At 32.9% G+C, this 18,508-nt stretch overlaps 1 protein-coding gene and 1 pseudogene across 2 annotated transcripts; one reads left to right on the top strand and one right to left on the bottom strand.

Annotated features, from left to right (window-relative positions):
• The first annotated feature begins 10,665 nt into the window (after positions 1-10,665).
• Positions 10,666-16,221, top strand: LOC104793732 (NAD-dependent malic enzyme 1, mitochondrial). Its single transcript, XM_010520143.3, has 19 exons — positions 10,666-11,103; positions 11,207-11,303; positions 11,386-11,504; positions 11,592-11,759; positions 11,911-12,039; positions 12,134-12,194; positions 12,645-12,748; positions 12,823-12,906; positions 13,235-13,341; positions 13,574-13,685; positions 13,896-14,009; positions 14,159-14,224; positions 14,536-14,608; positions 14,704-14,790; positions 14,941-14,995; positions 15,090-15,161; positions 15,471-15,533; positions 15,624-15,738; positions 15,989-16,221. The coding sequence occupies exons 1-19, from the start codon at positions 10,939-10,941 to the stop codon at positions 16,061-16,063; spliced, it is 1,866 nt and encodes a 621-aa protein (XP_010518445.1). The 5' UTR covers positions 10,666-10,938; the 3' UTR covers positions 16,064-16,221.
• A 464-nt stretch (positions 16,222-16,685) lies between these two features.
• Positions 16,686-17,616, bottom strand: LOC104793722 (nuclear transcription factor Y subunit B-7 pseudogene; annotated as a pseudogene). The gene has a single exon (XR_015562755.1). The product of XR_015562755.1 is annotated as a nuclear transcription factor Y subunit B-7 pseudogene (transcript).
• Positions 17,617-18,508: the final 892 nt, after the last annotated feature.

Genomic DNA, 18,508 nt, shown 5'->3' with positions numbered 1-18,508 from the left:
GAATTTCTGGTTTGATTCATAACCCGAAATATATATTAACTATCCAACGTACAATAATTAATGACTCAAACATCCTTAATGATTTGATTTGATTTTATTATGTACTTTATAATGAGATTTGATTGTAATTAATTACCTTTAGTAAGATTTAATAATAGGAAGGATTTGCTATTTAATTATGTTTTCAACTTTTTAACATTAATGACAATGTATAAAGTTATTGCATTGAATATAATATATTCAATAATAGTTATTGTTAAATTTCTGACTATTTAATGAGAATCTTATTTCTATACAAGTGCTAGTCACATTCTATACTTTTCTCAAAACCATCGACAGTAAGAGTCAATATAAATAAAGCATTGCAGTATTTAATAAGAATCTTATCTTTTTACAAGTTTCATTCAAATTCTATACTTTTCTCAAAACCTTCAACAATAAGAGTCACTATAAATAAAGCATTGCAGTATTTAATGAGAATCTTATCTCTTTACAAGTGTGAGTCAAATTCTATACTTTTCTCAAAACCATCGACAATAAGAGTCAATATAAATAAAGCATTGCAGCATTTAATAAGAATCTTATCTCTTTACAAGTGTCAGTCAAATTCTATACTTTTCTCAAAACCATCCACAATAATAGTCACTATAAATAAAGCATTGGAGAGACATAATTTTACAAAAAAAAACAATTAGAGATAAAATAATAAATATGACAAAAACTTTTCTTATCGTTGTTCTTGTAGTATTAGCAACATCGGTATCAAACTCCAACGCTTTAGCCTCATCATGTATGTTGTTATTTCTCCTCTACCTTAGATCATTTTAAAAAGCATTTCTGAATATGTTATTTTAAAAAACAAATTAGTAAACCCAATTTATATGTATCTGTGTGAATTATTTTTCTTTTTCATTAACTTGGTTGTTTTATGCAGCTGTCAATGGATTTGGATATGATTATTGCATTAAACCATGTTTACCGCATTATACAGACACTGACTGCAAGTTTGAGTGTACAACGTTAAAAGGGTACTCGGATGGAGGGTGTGTTGGTTTAGCACCAAAATTTCAGTGTTGTTGTAAGAAATGATAGAAATTATCTTTATGTAAACTGGTGATTTGATTTCTTGTATGCTCAATAACTAATCTTATTGTACTTTGATAAGTCTAAATAATTTCACAAAGAGAGAGAGAGAGTAATGGTAAGACAGTTCATAATTAAACAGCATGACACAAAATGGTTTTCCCTCCAATTGTGAACCTCCCTTATACTAGCCATGGTTAAGTCAGCAAACCATGTAGATTGTTATGTCAAATTCAATGGAATTTTTTGTTATTGTATGGCTATCCCAACCCTAGTTATCGAAATGATCTTTGAGAAATATTAGAAATAAATGCAAGTTATCGCAATGGATCATGGTTAGTCACTGGAGACTTCAATTTGGTAATGATCAAAAACTGGAAGGTCCACCATGACCATAATGTTCTTTTTGTGAGTTTTGAGAAATTGTTAGAAATCGTGATCTCTTAGGTTTAAATCTTTTGGGAACAGATTAAAACAACCCCGCTCATTTTTTTTTTAATTCATCAATGAACAATCTCATACTTGCTAATCAGCCTACCGAATTAAATAACCAACAATCAACAGCAGACCAGCGAAAACAACACCAATAACATTAAACCAATAAATAACCAACAAAATTCACAAAACAAGAACCAAATAACACTCAACCTAAACTTCAATTCTAAACAATATCATTCTAGTTTTAGCAACCCAACAGAAGAAGAACTTAATTAACAAGTCTCTAGAACATCATTCTCTTCATTGTCACCATCCAGTAAAAATCGCGAACCCAAAAAAAACGCGATTAGGGTTCGCTACCGTTTGGCAAGCTACTTACAAGGACAACAGAGATTCTGTAAATGGGGAAAGACTGTGGAGGAGAACAGGCAAAGTTCCAATTGAAGTCCTTGATAAAAGGAAAAAACGAGGGCGTCCAAAGAAGTTTGATAAGATAAAAGAGCCAGGTGAATCATAAAGTAATCCAACAAAGCTCACCATTGAAGGTAAATTTGTGACCTGTAGCAATTGTAAGCAAATGGGTTACAATAAGAGAACTTGCAAAAACCAAGTTGTGTAATTAGCTCCTACAAGCAAGAAAGGAAGACCGAGGACAAGTCTGGTAAGTAATTTGGCCATGTATTTTTAATATGATATGAAATAGTAATGGCAAGGTTAACACATCACAACTCTGATATGGTAATGATGATCCATGAAGCATCCAAAATGCACCAAAGAGGTGGCAGAGAGCTGGGACCCAACCAACACCACTTGTTGCTCAAAGCCAATCGACACCACATGTTGCTCAAAGCCAATCAACACAACAACCACAAGGTCCACAACATTCAAGTGCCCTAGCTAACACAAGTGCAATATGACGAGCTTTTGGACGTCCTCCTGGGAGTGGAATGGTTGTGGCAAGGGTTTTGGTAGATACACAATTGTTCTTCTACTTTTGTTTATGTCTTCAAACATCAAAGAACTTATCAGACCATGAGTCTCATTGGATCCTCTAACAATAACACCTCTACTTTTTTCCAATTACAAGGATCATAGCAATGACAAAAATGAAACCTCCCCAAGACAACAAGATAAACTGCCTAACCATTTTTTCTCTCATTAGCTTCTAGCGTTTCACTCGGTTGTTTAGATTGCATATATTGTATACTTTAAGATATAACGATGAACAATGGGTCCTATTTTCAGCTATGGTTAGGATCTTCAAAAACGCGCGGATCTTCACACTATACAGATAAATCTTTTTAATTTTTATTTTAATAAAACTATTACCCTTCTTAATTTTATAATCAATTCAGGCAATTAAAGTAATTAAGTAAGAAATTTTGGACGTTCTTAATTTTGTACTCCTCTTTTAATGATATTAGGACTCGGACCCCCGTAATGTTGCGAGAGAGTATTTTAGAAAATTTTATTTGTATAATTATACATTATGAAATCATTTGAATATAATAGAATAGTTTGAATACATAAACATTACGTAAACAGTTACTAAAAACACAACCATCAAAATGAAAAATTATAACAAAAAAATAGTGTGAGAATAGACGCAACTTTGAAAAAAACATTGTTTAAAGTATTATAAATATATCAGATATTTTATGAAGAATTATGGTAAAGAATTAACAAAATCATTACGACAAAGTGATACTAACTAAGAATATTGAGTTAATGGTTGTAATGAGTAAATGTAAAATTCTATTAAATGATTATAGTTTAAATATATTTAATAATGAGTGAAACTGTATCAACGAAAAAAATTAAAATGCACAACTTTTAAAACAAATTAAAAATAAAATTTAAATATTAAAATAGTTTTTAACAAAATTTTGATTAATAGACGCAACTGTTAACTCTATCTTAAGTTCTAATTAATTTCTATATTGCTATAATCATTTCTAAATTTTTAGTTAGATTATAAAAGAACATTGAATATTAGATATTAATACTCAATTTCAACATAAAATAGAAAATTTGTTTCAACGAACTTGTTAGTTACTGATGAAGAGGCAAATATAATGAGAGTTAAAAAAAATATGACTATTTAAATAGACACACCTATTAGAAAGAAAATTTTGTGATGAAAAAATATAAATAAAATATAGTGAAAAGACACAACTCTACAATGAATATATACAACCTTTTGAATTTTTTTAATAAAAAACAAATAAAACGAAAAATTTACGAAAAAATACTACGAAAAATCGCAATTGTTGTGTCTGCACTTGATTATACCTAATAACTAATATAAAATGCTTTTAAATAGAAAGCATCTTTATTACCTGAAACAACCCCACCTGTTAATAATAATAATAATAATAATAATAATAATAATAATAATAATAAGAATGAAATACCCCATAATATTTAATTACAACCCAAACAATAAACCAATAACAAAATCAATACAGCGGACGGCAAACCAAACCAACTCCAATTAAATTTAAATACATTACCAATCATAACCAATATAAACCAACAACCTAACATGTTTCTAAACCAGGTTCCAACAACACAAACACTAAAAACCGACATCATAAAACCGAGACCCTAGATCATCCTCCTCATCATTGCCATGATTCCGCGCTATACATTACCTGCACCACAAACACAATGAGATGCGTGAGTATTACCAGAAATACCCAGTGAGGCGATCCTCCCATCTACGAGCTATACACACAAGCAAATCAAGAGTACAACTGGAAATAAAACATAACAAACCAGTCATTGAACACAACACCCATTAACACATTCACCACACCTACACATCAATCACACAAAACAAGTTATATAACCCAATCGCTTAGATAAGCTCATGGTCACGCACTCACCTTTTCGACCTGATTTGACAAGTTGAGACTCTCCTAAAGTTTGCAACAGCCCAGAAAACCCCTACAACAAACCACAAAACCAAAAACAACTTTATAGCAAAACTGGACAGAAACATCATAAAATAACAGTTTCAAAGACGAAACCCTAAAATAAAAACCTACCGATTCTGGTCCTTTGCCTAACACACCAAAATCTAAACTCCCCTTCCTCACACCTCTTCTCCACAAACAAATTCTCCTTTTCCTCTCTACAAAAGCGACCACAACCCCAAAAGAGAGTAGAGAAGCGTGAGTTATAGAGAAATTTAGGGTTCCTTGGTTTAATTTAATTAAACCAGAATTTATGTAAACCGATACTAAACCGATATTAAACCGATTCCACCAAATTTCTGATGTAAAAATCCAATATTCTTATTTTTGGGGACACGGGCGTTACATTACCGTATTGAAAAGTTAAATTCAAAAACTCACTATTTAATCCATCTAACTCTTTGAAAAAAATTCTAGGTATTTTCATTAAATTTTTATATTTAAGATTAACTAAAAGTTGTAAATTAGATTCATCATTCCAAAAATCTTTTATTAAATCAAGAATTAGGAATTTTTTAATTTTTAAAAGAATGAATGCTAGAGAATAATTTAGAAAGCTGCAAAAACCGTTGAGATTGAAATTTTATTTTGTGTCAGACAAATATATATATATATAGATATCAAAAGATACAAATATTCGAATAAACACAACTCTACAATGAACAACTACAACTTTACAAAATACCGTTACAATGAACAATTACAACTTTTTGTAAATTACACAATTTAAAATTTCTACAAATTTTTTTGGAAAATTATCTAACATGTACGATTAATAAAAATGACTTTTGGTGTCATTTATTCGGATTGTTATTATATATATTAGAGTAATATACATATCTAATAAAGTCAATTAAACTAAATTTTATTAAAACCAATTTGTTTCGTGATATGCTAGAAGTTAAATCATAAAATTAACAACCAAAATACAATTATAAAATTTTAAAAGACTAAATAAAACAAATAAATACAACTTAAAAATTAATATTTCAGTTAGAAATAACTTGTTTTGCATTTTAAAATCTTCTTATAATTAAAAGAGGAGTACGTTTTTGAACATGTCCAAAATTATCCAAGTATTTACACAGATTGCCACTCAATTTTGCGAAAAGGAAAACGTTTCTCAAAATTGAGAAGGGTACAATCGTAAGAAAAAATATAAATTCGATTACCGACCTGTTTTGTAGAAGAAGACCCGCGTGTTTGACCGGATCCGTTTTAAAAACGACGCGGATCTTGCAACTTTTTTAATTTGACCTAATTTAATTTATTTTCTCTCCCCTGTCAATCGCCACCGTCCAGAAGAAGAAGAAGATGCCTTTTATGATCAATCTACTAAGCTTCGCTCCGAAGCTGATGAGAAGATATTGAATTTGGCTTTCAAGGAAGAGAAGTTGGCTATTGGAGATTATGTAAGTTGGTGTGCGAATGTGTTGTGCGTATAATTGCAGTTTTAAAATGATGCAAATAAGGATTATGTAAAACAGTAAGAATGATGTTGTTTGCAGGTCAGCAATTACTTGATTTTTCGGTGGTCGTGTTCCTTCTGTCTTTGTAAAACGACCGATTGCATTGTTTGATGTTTAGCTTAGAGGGTCTATGGTTTTATTTGTGTTTTTTGACATATGAAACCAGTTGTTGGATTTGGGGAATACGTCAAAGAAGTCCATGTCTCTTACGAGCATGTTATATATGAAACTATGGTACATTAATCAATTACACCACTCATATCCTAATCAACAAAAAATCTAAACTTGACTGTATAAAATGTAATCAGACATGTGTTTTGCATTTCTGCAGCAAGTTTCACAGAGGAGAGCAGAGATGAGAGGAGAAAAGCAGCAAATTAAAGAGGAGATGGAGAAATACAGTCTTTGTTGTTTGGATGTGCATTAAATTATTGGATTTTCAGTCTCTTTAGTTTTCTCTGTCTCCCTCTCTTTTTGCTTTGCAGATGGAGTGTGGACCATAATTCTTTATTCCGGACTTTGAATCAAATCCTGACATGGATTCAAGCCACCAATATTGCTCTGTGACTGCCTGGAGAAGGTTAAGTCTTTTATTGTGGCTTTATATGAAAAACCATGCAAATTTTGTTTCCTTTGATAATGACTTTATTTTCTCTCTTTGTTGATCACTTATGAAGCAATTCGAAAGAGATTGTTAATCCTCATGATGAATAAATCCTAAGAAACAGAATGAGAATAGAATTGTTACAACAATTTCTAGAAGATGCAGTATTAATGTTATAGACTCAAAGACTAAAGAAGATTCTGCAGTTCTTAAGACGGGTTGAAGTCTATGGCTTATCACTTATACATAATTTTGCATTTGTGTAGATGAGTGTTAATGGATTATCACTCTTAGTGCTAGGGTCATATCACTCAAGGTGCCTTTTATCTCTTTTGTCATTATTTTGAATTTGATACCTAATTTGGATTTGATATTACTTGCTAGGATTGACGTGATATACCGGCTAGGATGAGAGACGAAGAAGCTCTCTACAACGCAGTGTCACTTTAGTATAATCAAACTTTTTAGCTACATTTTTTTTTTGTATCAAAACATATATATTAAAGTGTAATCTTAATTTATAAAATCATAAGTTAATATATCTTTAAAAACTTTTCTCATATTGTTGTATTATAATCACATTTCCATATATATATATGAGTAATAAATATTTAATACACAAAAAGTCACAAAACTATAGAAAATAAAATTCTATAACATATAGTATGTATATATATATATATATATATTAAAGTGGATATGTCAGGTCGGATAATAATTTGGCGGTAACGGGTCGAGTAACAGAACTGATGGTAAGAAAATCAGTACTCAATAATGTATCATTACCCACAACTATGAGTAATAGTATTATAATACTACCCTTATTTTTAAAAGAGGTCAAATACTAATAGCTGAGTATGTGATGTAAACTACTACACCTACAAATCACCTTAGTATATCAATATAAATTAACACATTTAGTTTGCTATAAATTAAAAATTGTTTCGGATGCACTGTGGGTTAAAACTTGTATTACATTAATAAGCTTATCTTATTATATAAACCTTGATGACAAAATTACTAATTAACAATATCATGACACATGTCAATTGTATCATTTAGATGTTGACACATGTCAATTCTAAATTTATTAAAAATTTTAAAATATAAAAATGTAAAAATTCAAAACATACCATAAAAAGGTTGTATATAATAGTAAAATATAGAAAAGAAAACCTAAGTTTATTTAAAATCTTTTAAAGAAAAAAAACCTTTGTAAACTTCCAAATGTAAAACAAAACTATTAAAAGTTTTTAAAATATTAAAAGGAAATGATAAGAAAATTATAAAATTTAAACAGCTTTAAAATTTAAAAGATCATTATAAGGAAATTATAAATATAAATAAAATTTGAACTTAAAATATAGTTTATTTATTTTAATTTTAAGTTGCTAATTTTACAGGAAAATTGATTACTTTTTATATAAGATAGAAAATGATTGTGAAAATATACAATTAGTTACTGTTTCTAAGAAAAAGATGGTTGAAGTAAAAAAAAAAAAGATCGTCTCATATTTTTTTCACCAATCAAATAATTTATTCAAAAAAACTGTTATTGTAATATATAAGATAGGAATATGTAATATTAATGTATGCGCTTTTAACTATAAAAATGTTAAAGTGAAGAGACATATAATAGGCTATTTAATGTGTTCATAAAGATAATTTGTTGGTAGTAGTAACGACTAAAGAGTATATTTTAACAGTAAAATATATTTGTGTGTGCAAATACATTTTTAGTAGTAATGTATATAGTAGATTTGTAAATGGATATACATTAGTGTATTACAGAAAACAAAAAAATAACTATTTTCTATAACTATAAGTTTATCTCTTTACTTTTATACATTGTTTTTACTTATCAAAGGAATTAAATATATATTCTTTGTTAAATTTAACAATAAATTAACTAAAAGTTTAACTTTGAACATATCTGCAACTATTTTCTTTAACTAAAACTGTATCAATTTACTTTTTTTTTTCAACCAAACAATAAATTAAAAAGAATTTCATCGGTTAGTTGTCCAAGCTGGAGGGAAGAGGTTTACAAAAGAAACTTCAGAGATAAGAGAACGCGAAGCACGGGCAAGACAATCTGTCTTCGTATTTGACGCACGGAGGATCCAAGAGATATAGAATAGTGGGAAAGACTCCAGCAAGTTAAACTCATCGAGCAAGTTGGAGAAGGACGATCAATCTTCAGAGACTGCACAATAGTGAGTAACTCACACAATCAGTCTCGAAATGTTGACAAGCGATCCCTGCAGCACGTATCCGCTCCATGACCGACAACAACACTTCTAACTCCGAATGTAGGGGGAGGGCTCCGTCTTAGATACTTGGCCTCCAACAACAAGGTTCGCTCCTCAACAACACAACACCACCAACCCAATCCTGAATGCACATTGGTTGCTTTCCAAGAACCATTAATCTGACAACCAGGTGAAAAAATTTGGACCTCCGAAAACGGAGATAGAGCTGACATGACCGCCATAAATTTGATTTTTTTTTTAGTTATGGCCTTCCAGATTGCCCATAAATTCTATGATAATTGAAGAAGTTGATCAGAATCACCCTGTTAAGAGGCAACCTTCCTAGAAAACAAAATCCAAATTCGAGTACACTGACTCATATGGAAAACCCTCTGATGAGACCAGAGTCGGAGATAAATCTCAAACTTCACACGAGCGAGGACATTCAAAGAAAACATGATTAATAGTCAACTGCATAGTCGCACCATTTACACCAAAATCACATTGGACAACTCAGTGTATCAATTTATTTTATAGATAGTTTTTACTTACTAAAAATATTTATTTTATATTCTTTGTTAAATTTAATTTTATTTTAAAAACTCTAAACCCGCACATCGGGCGGGTCCTAATCTAGTATATTATATCTGACATGCACAAACAATATATATATATATATATATTAGTTTTTATACATATAAGTTCTATTTAATTTGTAGCCTAATTTATAAAATATAATTAAGCTTCGTCCCGCGGATTCAAGCCTAGTCTAGTTAAAAATTAAATTCTATTAGATTCTCTGGTGACCACACGACTCAATCAAATCAAATCAAATACATTTTGATGTGATATACCGGCTAGGATGAGAGACGAAGAAGCTCTCTACAACACAATGTCACTTTAGTATAATCAAACTTTTTAGCTACATTTTTTTTTGTATCAAAACATATATATTAAAGTGTAATCTTAATTTACAAAATCATAAGTTAATATATCTTTAAAAACTTTTCTCATATTGTTGTATTCTAATCACATTTCCATATATATATGAGTAATAAATATTTAATACACAAAAAGTCACAAAATTATAGAAAATAAAATTCTATAACATATAATATATATGAAATATAAAATCATACCAAAAATGAAAGCAAATTAGGTCAGAATATTCATGTATATATATATATATATATTAAAGCGGATATGTCAGGTCGGATAATAATTTGGCGGTAACGGGTCGAGTACCAGAACTCATGGTAAGAAAATCAGTACTCAATAATGTATCATTACCCACAACTACGAGTAATAGTATTATAATACTACCCTTATTTTTAAAACGGGTCAAATACTAATAGCTGAGTATGTGATGTAAACTACTACACCTACAAATCATCTTAGTATATCAATATAAATTAACACATTTAGTTTGCTATAAATTAAAAATTGTTTCGGATGCACTGTGGGTTAAAACATGTATTACATTAATAAACTTATATATATTATATGTGACATGCACAAACAATATATATATATATTTGTTTTTATACATATAAGTTCTATTTAATTTGTAGCCTAATTTATATAATATAATTAAGCTTGGGGTTCAAGCCTAGTCTAGTTAAAAATTAAATTCTATTAGATTCTCTGGTGACCACACGGACTCAATCAAATCATGATCAAAATCAGAACATTTAAGGTAAGAAGTATATATAGACAGCAGATTTTTTAGTGTATATATAGTTTAATGTATAATTTCAGATTTTGAATGCACTTTTAAAATATTTGTAAAAAATAAAAACTAAGATAAATATTTAAAATACTGTGCCATGATAAATGTTGACAGCATGAAAAATGCAAATTTTATTATAGAAGACGGAAAATTGTAAACGGTTCTTTTGACTAATAAATTTGGGTGTGGGAGAAAAGTTGAAATAAAAATCTTCGAATATAAAAATAAAATAAATTGGAAAAAAAGAAAGAAAATAGAGAGTCTGCGTCTGCGATATTGAAGAATCAAACCCAACACGGAGAGTCCAGTGTGAGCTGTGTGTAGCAAAAATTATTCTCCAGCCCACCCAGATCGGTACAACCTCCGCTATAGATTCCGAATAACGATGGGCATGGCCAAGAAGCTCCGGCTGAGTTCTTCTCTCAGCCGAATTCTCCATCGGAGGATACTTTATTCCTCCGTCAGATCTTTCACCACATCCGAAGGTCACCGTCCCACCATCGTCCATAAACAAGGTCTCGATATCCTCCATGACCCTTGGTTCAACAAGGTACTGTACTTGTACTTGAGCTTCTCTTTCTTCAACTTGGATTTTGAGTGTGAACACGAATCTGGATCTTGTGTAATCGGAATCGATCTCTCTCTCTCTGTAGGGAACTGCGTTTACGATGACGGAGAGGAACCGTCTTGATCTGAGAGGACTTCTTCCACCTAATGTTATGGATTCTGAGCAGCAAATTCAGCGTTTTAGTGAGTTTACTTGCTACTGGAACCTTTTGTTTATGTTTACATGCCTGTCACTCATTTGACATGATTTGACTTTTCTCAACAGTGACTGACCTGAAGAGGTTAGAGGAGCAAGCAAGAGATGGACCTTCTGATCCTAATGCTTTGGCTAAGTGGCGAATCCTTAATCGCTTGCATGACCGAAATGAGACCATGTACTTTAAGGTTAACTCACTTCCCTTTTTTGCTCTTAAAATCCGTACAAGATTTGCTGAAGAGGCTATTAACGCTAATATTTTTTCATTGTTTTAGGTTTTGATTAACAATATTGAGGAGTATGCGCCAATAGTCTACACTCCTACCGTTGGTCTTGTCTGCCAGAACTACAGTGGGTTGTTTAGGAGGCCTAGAGGAATGTATTTTAGTGCTGAAGATCGTGGTGAAATGATGTCCATGGTTTACAACTGGCCAGCTGAACAGGTCCTTCATATATATGACGACACTGTGCTTAACTGTGTTTGGCTGACTGATTCAACCCATTCTACCCTCTTTCTCTTATTGTATACCAAGAAACTGGTTTATCTTCTAGTGACCATTTGTTTACTGATATAACGTTTTGCTATACATTTAGGTTGATATGATTGTTGTTACTGATGGAAGCCGGATTTTGGGTCTTGGAGATCTAGGTGTTCATGGTATTGGAATTGCTGTAGGGAAGCTTGATTTATACGTTGCCGCAGCTGGAATAAATCCTCAACGGGTACTTGCACCATCTAATATTTTCTTATTCCTCCCCATCTCTATTTTTCTCTATAATGATGTGGTACAATACTTGCGTGCACATGCTGGTTTAGGTACTACCTGTCATGATTGATGTTGGAACGAACAATGAAAAACTACTCAAGGACCCCATGTGTAAGATTTTTATTTGCCCCTCTTACATTTATAAAGTCCATTATCATAAGATGACTACGTTAGGATTAATATTTTAACGGCGTTCTTCTTTCCTTCCACATACAATATAATATAACTGTTTGCTGTTGTTTGCGATTTTAGTATGGTGAAGCATATTTATTATCTGTCTCTCAATCTCTTTACATAATGATGTAAAGAATGCATAGTTGAGTTTTGTGTATGCATACATACATATATGAAAATGTCAAATGTCTTTATAGTATTGTGTAAGAGTCTGTCATATCATTCTGTCTTTTTTTCTTTGTCTTTGAAACCACATAATTTGGTTGTCCGACATTTTAGTTTTTTCTTTCATGGTTTAGGGATTTCCAATCGTTCAGAGACATGAACGAGAATAGCTTATCCTCTGTCATGTAATCGTTCTTACTGTGTGTGGTTTTATTTTGACAGATTTGGGTCTGCAGCAACGTCGTTTAGAGGATGACGAGTATATATCTGTTATTGATGAATTTATGGAGGCAGTGTATACCCGGTGGCCACATGTTATTGTGCAGGTAACCGATGCTTCATAGATCTTGGTATATCAAATGTTTCTTATTATGAAACTTAAATGTGTTTCTACCTACAGTTTGAGGATTTCCAGAGCAAGTGGGCTTTCAAATTATTGCAGAGGTATAGATACACCAATCGAATGTTCAATGATGATGTCCAGGTAATGAGTCTTCCGCCATAGAACGATTCTTGTAAAGATGAAATACCATTATTTAGCTCTGAAGTATTATATTAGGTCAATGTGTCAGTTAAGTTTGTCTGGCCTTTGCTGGAGCACTTACAATCTTTGAAATAATTAGGCACTATTATTTTTAAAATATCATATATTATGTGCTCTAACCATCATTTCGTTCAAGTTATTCTTAATCTTTTTCATACAATCAGATCCATTAAAACAGATAATAAAAATGGGTTTTGGAAATCTAAATGTTGATATAAAAAACTTGTTTTTTATGTTTTGACTAATATGTTTTCATGATCTGGCTTAGGGGACTGCAGGGGTTGCAATCGCTGGTCTTCTTGGAGCAGTTAGAGCACAGGGGCGGCCTATGATTGATTTTCCTAAGATGAAGATTGTTGTTACTGGCGCTGGAAGGTAAGCTATTCTCTGTTGCTATTTTCTAGTCTTTCCTGGACGGTCCTAGTTTACCAGAGATTTGTATTTGTAAAAAATTGGTCTTCGTAGTATTGTTTATTTATTTACTGGCCGAGGATTGTTTGAAGGGATTTAACAGATGGAAACTTTCAGCTGCATCACTGCATAAGTCAACTTAGAATAGTTATGTCAGAATATTGAGTTTCCTTGTAAAAATCTTTGATTTTTGCAGTGCCGGAATCGGTGTTCTAAATGCTGCAAGGAAGACGATGGCGCGGATGTTGGGAAATACTGAAACTGCATTTGATAGTGCACAAAGTCAATTTTGGGTGGTTGATGCTCAGGTATATTTATTATTATATAGTGGTGTGATTGATTTTCAGCTTAGGGAGCTGATAAGATGTTTTAACCCTGTCAAGCGATTTCCCTCTGGTTTCCTTTACTGCTTGCTAAATACTTCATCATCCCTTTTGTTTTGTCGTGTGTTTTGGACCTTTTTGTCCAATAGCTTAAGGAGCTGAAGTTGTTAACTTTTTTTGTTGCACTTAAATCAGGGTCTTATCACTGAAGGACGAGAAAATATTGACCCAGAGGCTCAGCCTTTTGCTAGGAAGACTAAAGAAATGGAGCGTCACGGATTAAAAGAAGGAGCAACTCTTGTGGAAGTGGTCTGTGATTCTTTTTATCAAGATATCCATTAAGTATTCTATATCTAATTTGGCAATGGGTCTGGTGTTTGATAGAAATTCTCCCTTAAAATGTTTTCCTGCTTAATACTAGTAAGAAACTAACGGTTTTCTGTTTCATCGGTGGCTAGGTTCGTGAAGTTAAACCTGATGTGCTTCTTGGTTTATCTGCCGTTGGAGGGTTATTCTCAAAAGAGGTAAGGAAAGCTGCCAAACGCCTTAACATATCTAATGCTATGCAGCAGAATCATTGATTTAGCTAATTAGATAAGCGAGAAAATGAAATATCGTATTTCTTAGTGACCACTCACCACTGCCCTCATAATCTGGTTTCCATGGTAACTGCTATTTAGATGAATGATCAAGTCGACTGTAGCATAGGTCATAGTGCTGTAAGAGGCGTTGGTGCATCTTGCTTGCATGATTCATAATGCTGTAAGAAGTTTTGGTGCGTCTTGCTTGCATGAATCTGACATATGGAAGTCATTGGTTGGATATTGTGTTTAAGGTTTTAGAAGCCATGAAAGGTTCAACCTCGACAAGACCTGCTATTTTTGCAATGTCAAACCCTACAAAAAATGGTAATTTGTTCCCTTCGTTTGCATTGAGATGATGGTTTGTAGTTATTTGTGATTCTTGTCAGAATTGATATAGTAACTTATGCTTAAAATTACAGCTGAATGCACGCCTCAAGATGCATTTTCTATATTAGGCGAGAATATGATTTTTGCGAGTGGAAGCCCATTCAAGAATGTGGAATTTGGTATGTACCACTGCATCATTTGTTGTACACATTTTATATGGGAAAATCGTAACTGCTCCTTTATTTTCAGTAATGTAAGAAATTGACCTTACTAGATATTTGTTCTCTGTAAGGCTTTGGTTTAATATAATAGTACATTTTTTGTGGCAGGGAATGGTCAAGTAGGACATTGCAACCAGGGAAACAACATGTACCTATTTCCGGGGTTAGTTTTCGTTGGAAAAATTGCATACACTTGACTGGGTGGATTAATAACATCCTGAAAAAAAAAAGTTATAATTTTGTAAATTTTTATGTAGTATTGGACTTGGTACTCTTCTATCTGGTGCTCCCATCGTCTCGGATGGTATGCTTCAGGCCGCATCTGAGTGGTAAGCTCTTTTCCTTATCCACTGCATTAATCTTATACTGATTTTATCTTTATTTAAGAGTACCATGATATATATAAATATGGACCAAATTCAGAGAATTATAAATAATGTGTGCAAATTATCAATCACCTAATTTGGCTAATGTCACGGACTGTAACATATATCCACCCACGAGACAGTGACCAAAGTATGGTTGAGGTTTCGTACACTAGTTGATGTAGATCTTCTTATATAAGAATACACTGAAATAAATCAATTCCCGTATTTTATGATGTTGAATCATGACACTGTTCCGCTAAACAACTGCAGCCTAGCAGCATACATGAGCGAAGAAGAAGTGCTACAGGGGATTATATATCCTCCAATATCAAGGTGACACAATAAAAGCGTTATTCGTGTTGCATTAGGAAAGGGTTTTGATAGAGATGTTGTTATATCTGGTTTGTGGAATCGAAATTGCAGGATACGAGACATAACAAAAAGAATAGCAGCTGCGGTGATTAAGGAAGCGATTGAGGAGGAACTGGTCTGCGGATATAGGGAAATGGACGCTCGAGAGCTCCAAAGGCTTAATGAGGTAATTCAGCTTATGACCATCTATAGTATAATTAGAAACTATGGGGAAAAGAAAAGACGTTGAAATAACGTATCTGGTCTATTTGGAACTCCTGATGATCAATCTTATTCTGCATAGAATGTATATGAGTTTGGTTATATGCTAGTAAAAGAATAGTATTTACCTGATTTCTCCAGTAGAGAATATAAAGACCAACCAAAAACTAAGCCGAAATGTTAGTTATGTTCACGCGGTTCTGTGTGTTCCGCAGGAGGAGCTGATGGAGTACGTAGAAAACAACATGTGGAGTCCAGAGTATCCGACTTTGGTCTACAAAGCTGACTAAATTTGGTTCCCAAAATGAATAAGTCTACTTTCTCATATTTATATGTAAAAAATTATAATGTGGTTGCTTCATATCAAGCAGATTCGTAGTTGCTGCTTTCTCTTGTTTTTGTGTAAAAAATAATAAAAATGTTAATTATTTGGCTGCTTCTTACCCAATCAGGTTCATAGTTTCCAGTTTCTATGCTATTTATATGTAAAAAATAATATATTTGGGTTTCTTCTTATCCAATTTGTCATAGCAGCAACACTTTACTCACAGGGCTCCCATGTTTATATTATTGCATCCGTGTTTTGAGTGATAAGATACTATGAGCAGTGAGGAACAATGAACACCATTCTCTTTACTCTTTAGTATCAACAAATGATTACCCAAAATCAACTAGTTCAAGATAGATGAGAATGCATGCAGCTATTCTCTAGTGTAATGATCAGGTATAACATTTTGGTAACTTTCAAATAGTAAGATGATAGGTATCACTTTTTTGGTAAAAAAAGGTTCAAAAAGTCTTTGATTATCAACATTCATTCAGATTTTTTATTTTATTTTTAGAAACCATGAGTTAAACCAAATATTCACCAGATGAAACCCAGTTGTGTTCTCTGACTTGCTACATATCCTCTTGTGTGATTCAATTTTTATCATAATCCGAAAATATATGAAGAATTGAAGTATTCTGTTACACAAAATCATGACATGGGTAATACTCAAGTTATCAAGATGTACGTATCTAATGTGTCTATATAGCAACAGTTTGTTTATATAAGGATCAAGATTGTACTCACAAAAGGTAAAGAAAGCATATAACTTATAGAAAGAAAAAAGAAAATAAAAATAAAAACGAAAGTCTCTCACCAGTGAATGGAATCAATGTTATCATGCTGCTGCGGGAACTGTTTCTGCAATGATTTAGGAGAGAAAGCAATATTGGGAAATGGTTGATGATCGGCGGGTAGGAATGGAGAAGGATGATGATGAGAGATGTAACTAGTACATGACATGTTATTGTTGTTCTGGTCTTGTTCTTGGAACTGGTAGTTATGATGGTTCTGTTGTTGAATCTGTTGTCTTTGTTGTTGCTGTTGCTGTTTCGGGCTGTTAACTTTCTCTCCCTCGGTGTCTCTGTATTTGCAGAGGTAAACCTTTAATGGAGCCACGTAGTCTTCGAATCCGAGAGTTGTAATAGCCCAAATGATGTCATCTCCGTTGATGGTCTTTCTCTTCTCTCTCTGACACTTATCAGAAGCTTCACCAGTGACAAAACTGATGAACTCCGAGACGCATTCTTGAACGGTTTCTTTGGCGTCTTTCGAGATCTTACCGTTACCGGGAAGAACCTTTTTCATGATCCTTCCGACATTAGCAATGGGAAGGAACCGATCTTGTTCTTTGTTGTTGATGTTGTTGTTGTTGTTGTTGGTCTTTGAAGAAGGGCTTCCTGGATTCGTTTCGGCTATTTCAGGAGACCCCTGATCCTCTTCTGGGCTCTCTTCAGTCATGCCTCTCTCTCTCTCTTTGTTTTTATGATTGATGCAACCATGTGATGTATCTGATTTTATGGGTAAGCTTAGTGCATGAAACTAGGCAACTTGTCTATTTATGGATTTCTTGCCAACCAAATTTGGAACTCCATGCGACTCGCTCCTTTTTTTTAGATGATTTACAAAACAAGAATGAAGAGTAAGAAAATGTCATTTTTGAATTTTTATTTTCCTATTTTGTTCCTCTATGTATATTTCACATGATTGCCATTTTCTTACTCTTCATTCTTGTTTTGTAAATCATCTAAAAAAAGAACGAGTCGCATGGAGTTCCAAACTTTTTTTTTTATTATTATTTTGTTTTATGTATATATATTTTTTAACATACCTTCATTTATAGCCCAAGTGGGTTGGAACCCTTTTACAAAAGTATCTCCAAAAGAGATACACCTACAACAAGCAATTTACCGAGCTTACAACAACTAGTGAAACATTCCAAACCGTAAAACAAGGAAGGAATCTGCGGGGGATGCAATTCTTTGAGCTCGAGACAGCGGATCCAAATGGCACCGTGGGATGCTTTTGACTATGAGGATTGGCGCTGATATTGACTTGAAGGTGGCGTTATGGAGCCAAGAATTTCTCTCTTCCCATATAGAATAGACTGTGGCTTGATATACCATGCGAAGAATCAAAGCCACATTCTTGTTTGGGCAAAGATTCTTTAGCCAAGTAAGAGTATCTTCGAACGAAACTGGGGAAGAAACTATTGTCCCTTGTAACCCCCCCCCCCCCCCCGAACCGTCCTATGGCCGGAAATGCACAGAACAGCCCTAGAACGCTACTTGGAAACGTTCACCAACGATCCGGTCGAGGTTCTAATACCCATTTAAACCCTTAGCCAGTCCATCGGTGATATTTCCACCACTTTAGACACCACTTAGGCTTGCCCTTGTTGAAAAAC

This window comes from Camelina sativa, chromosome 1 (assembly GCF_030686135.1).
Source record: "Camelina sativa cultivar CO46 ecotype springtype chromosome 1, ASM3068613v1".
NCBI lineage: Eukaryota > Viridiplantae > Streptophyta > Magnoliopsida > Brassicales > Brassicaceae > Camelina > Camelina sativa.
Note: the sequence above shows the minus strand (reverse complement) of the source record. Positions and strands in the feature narration are given on the sequence as shown.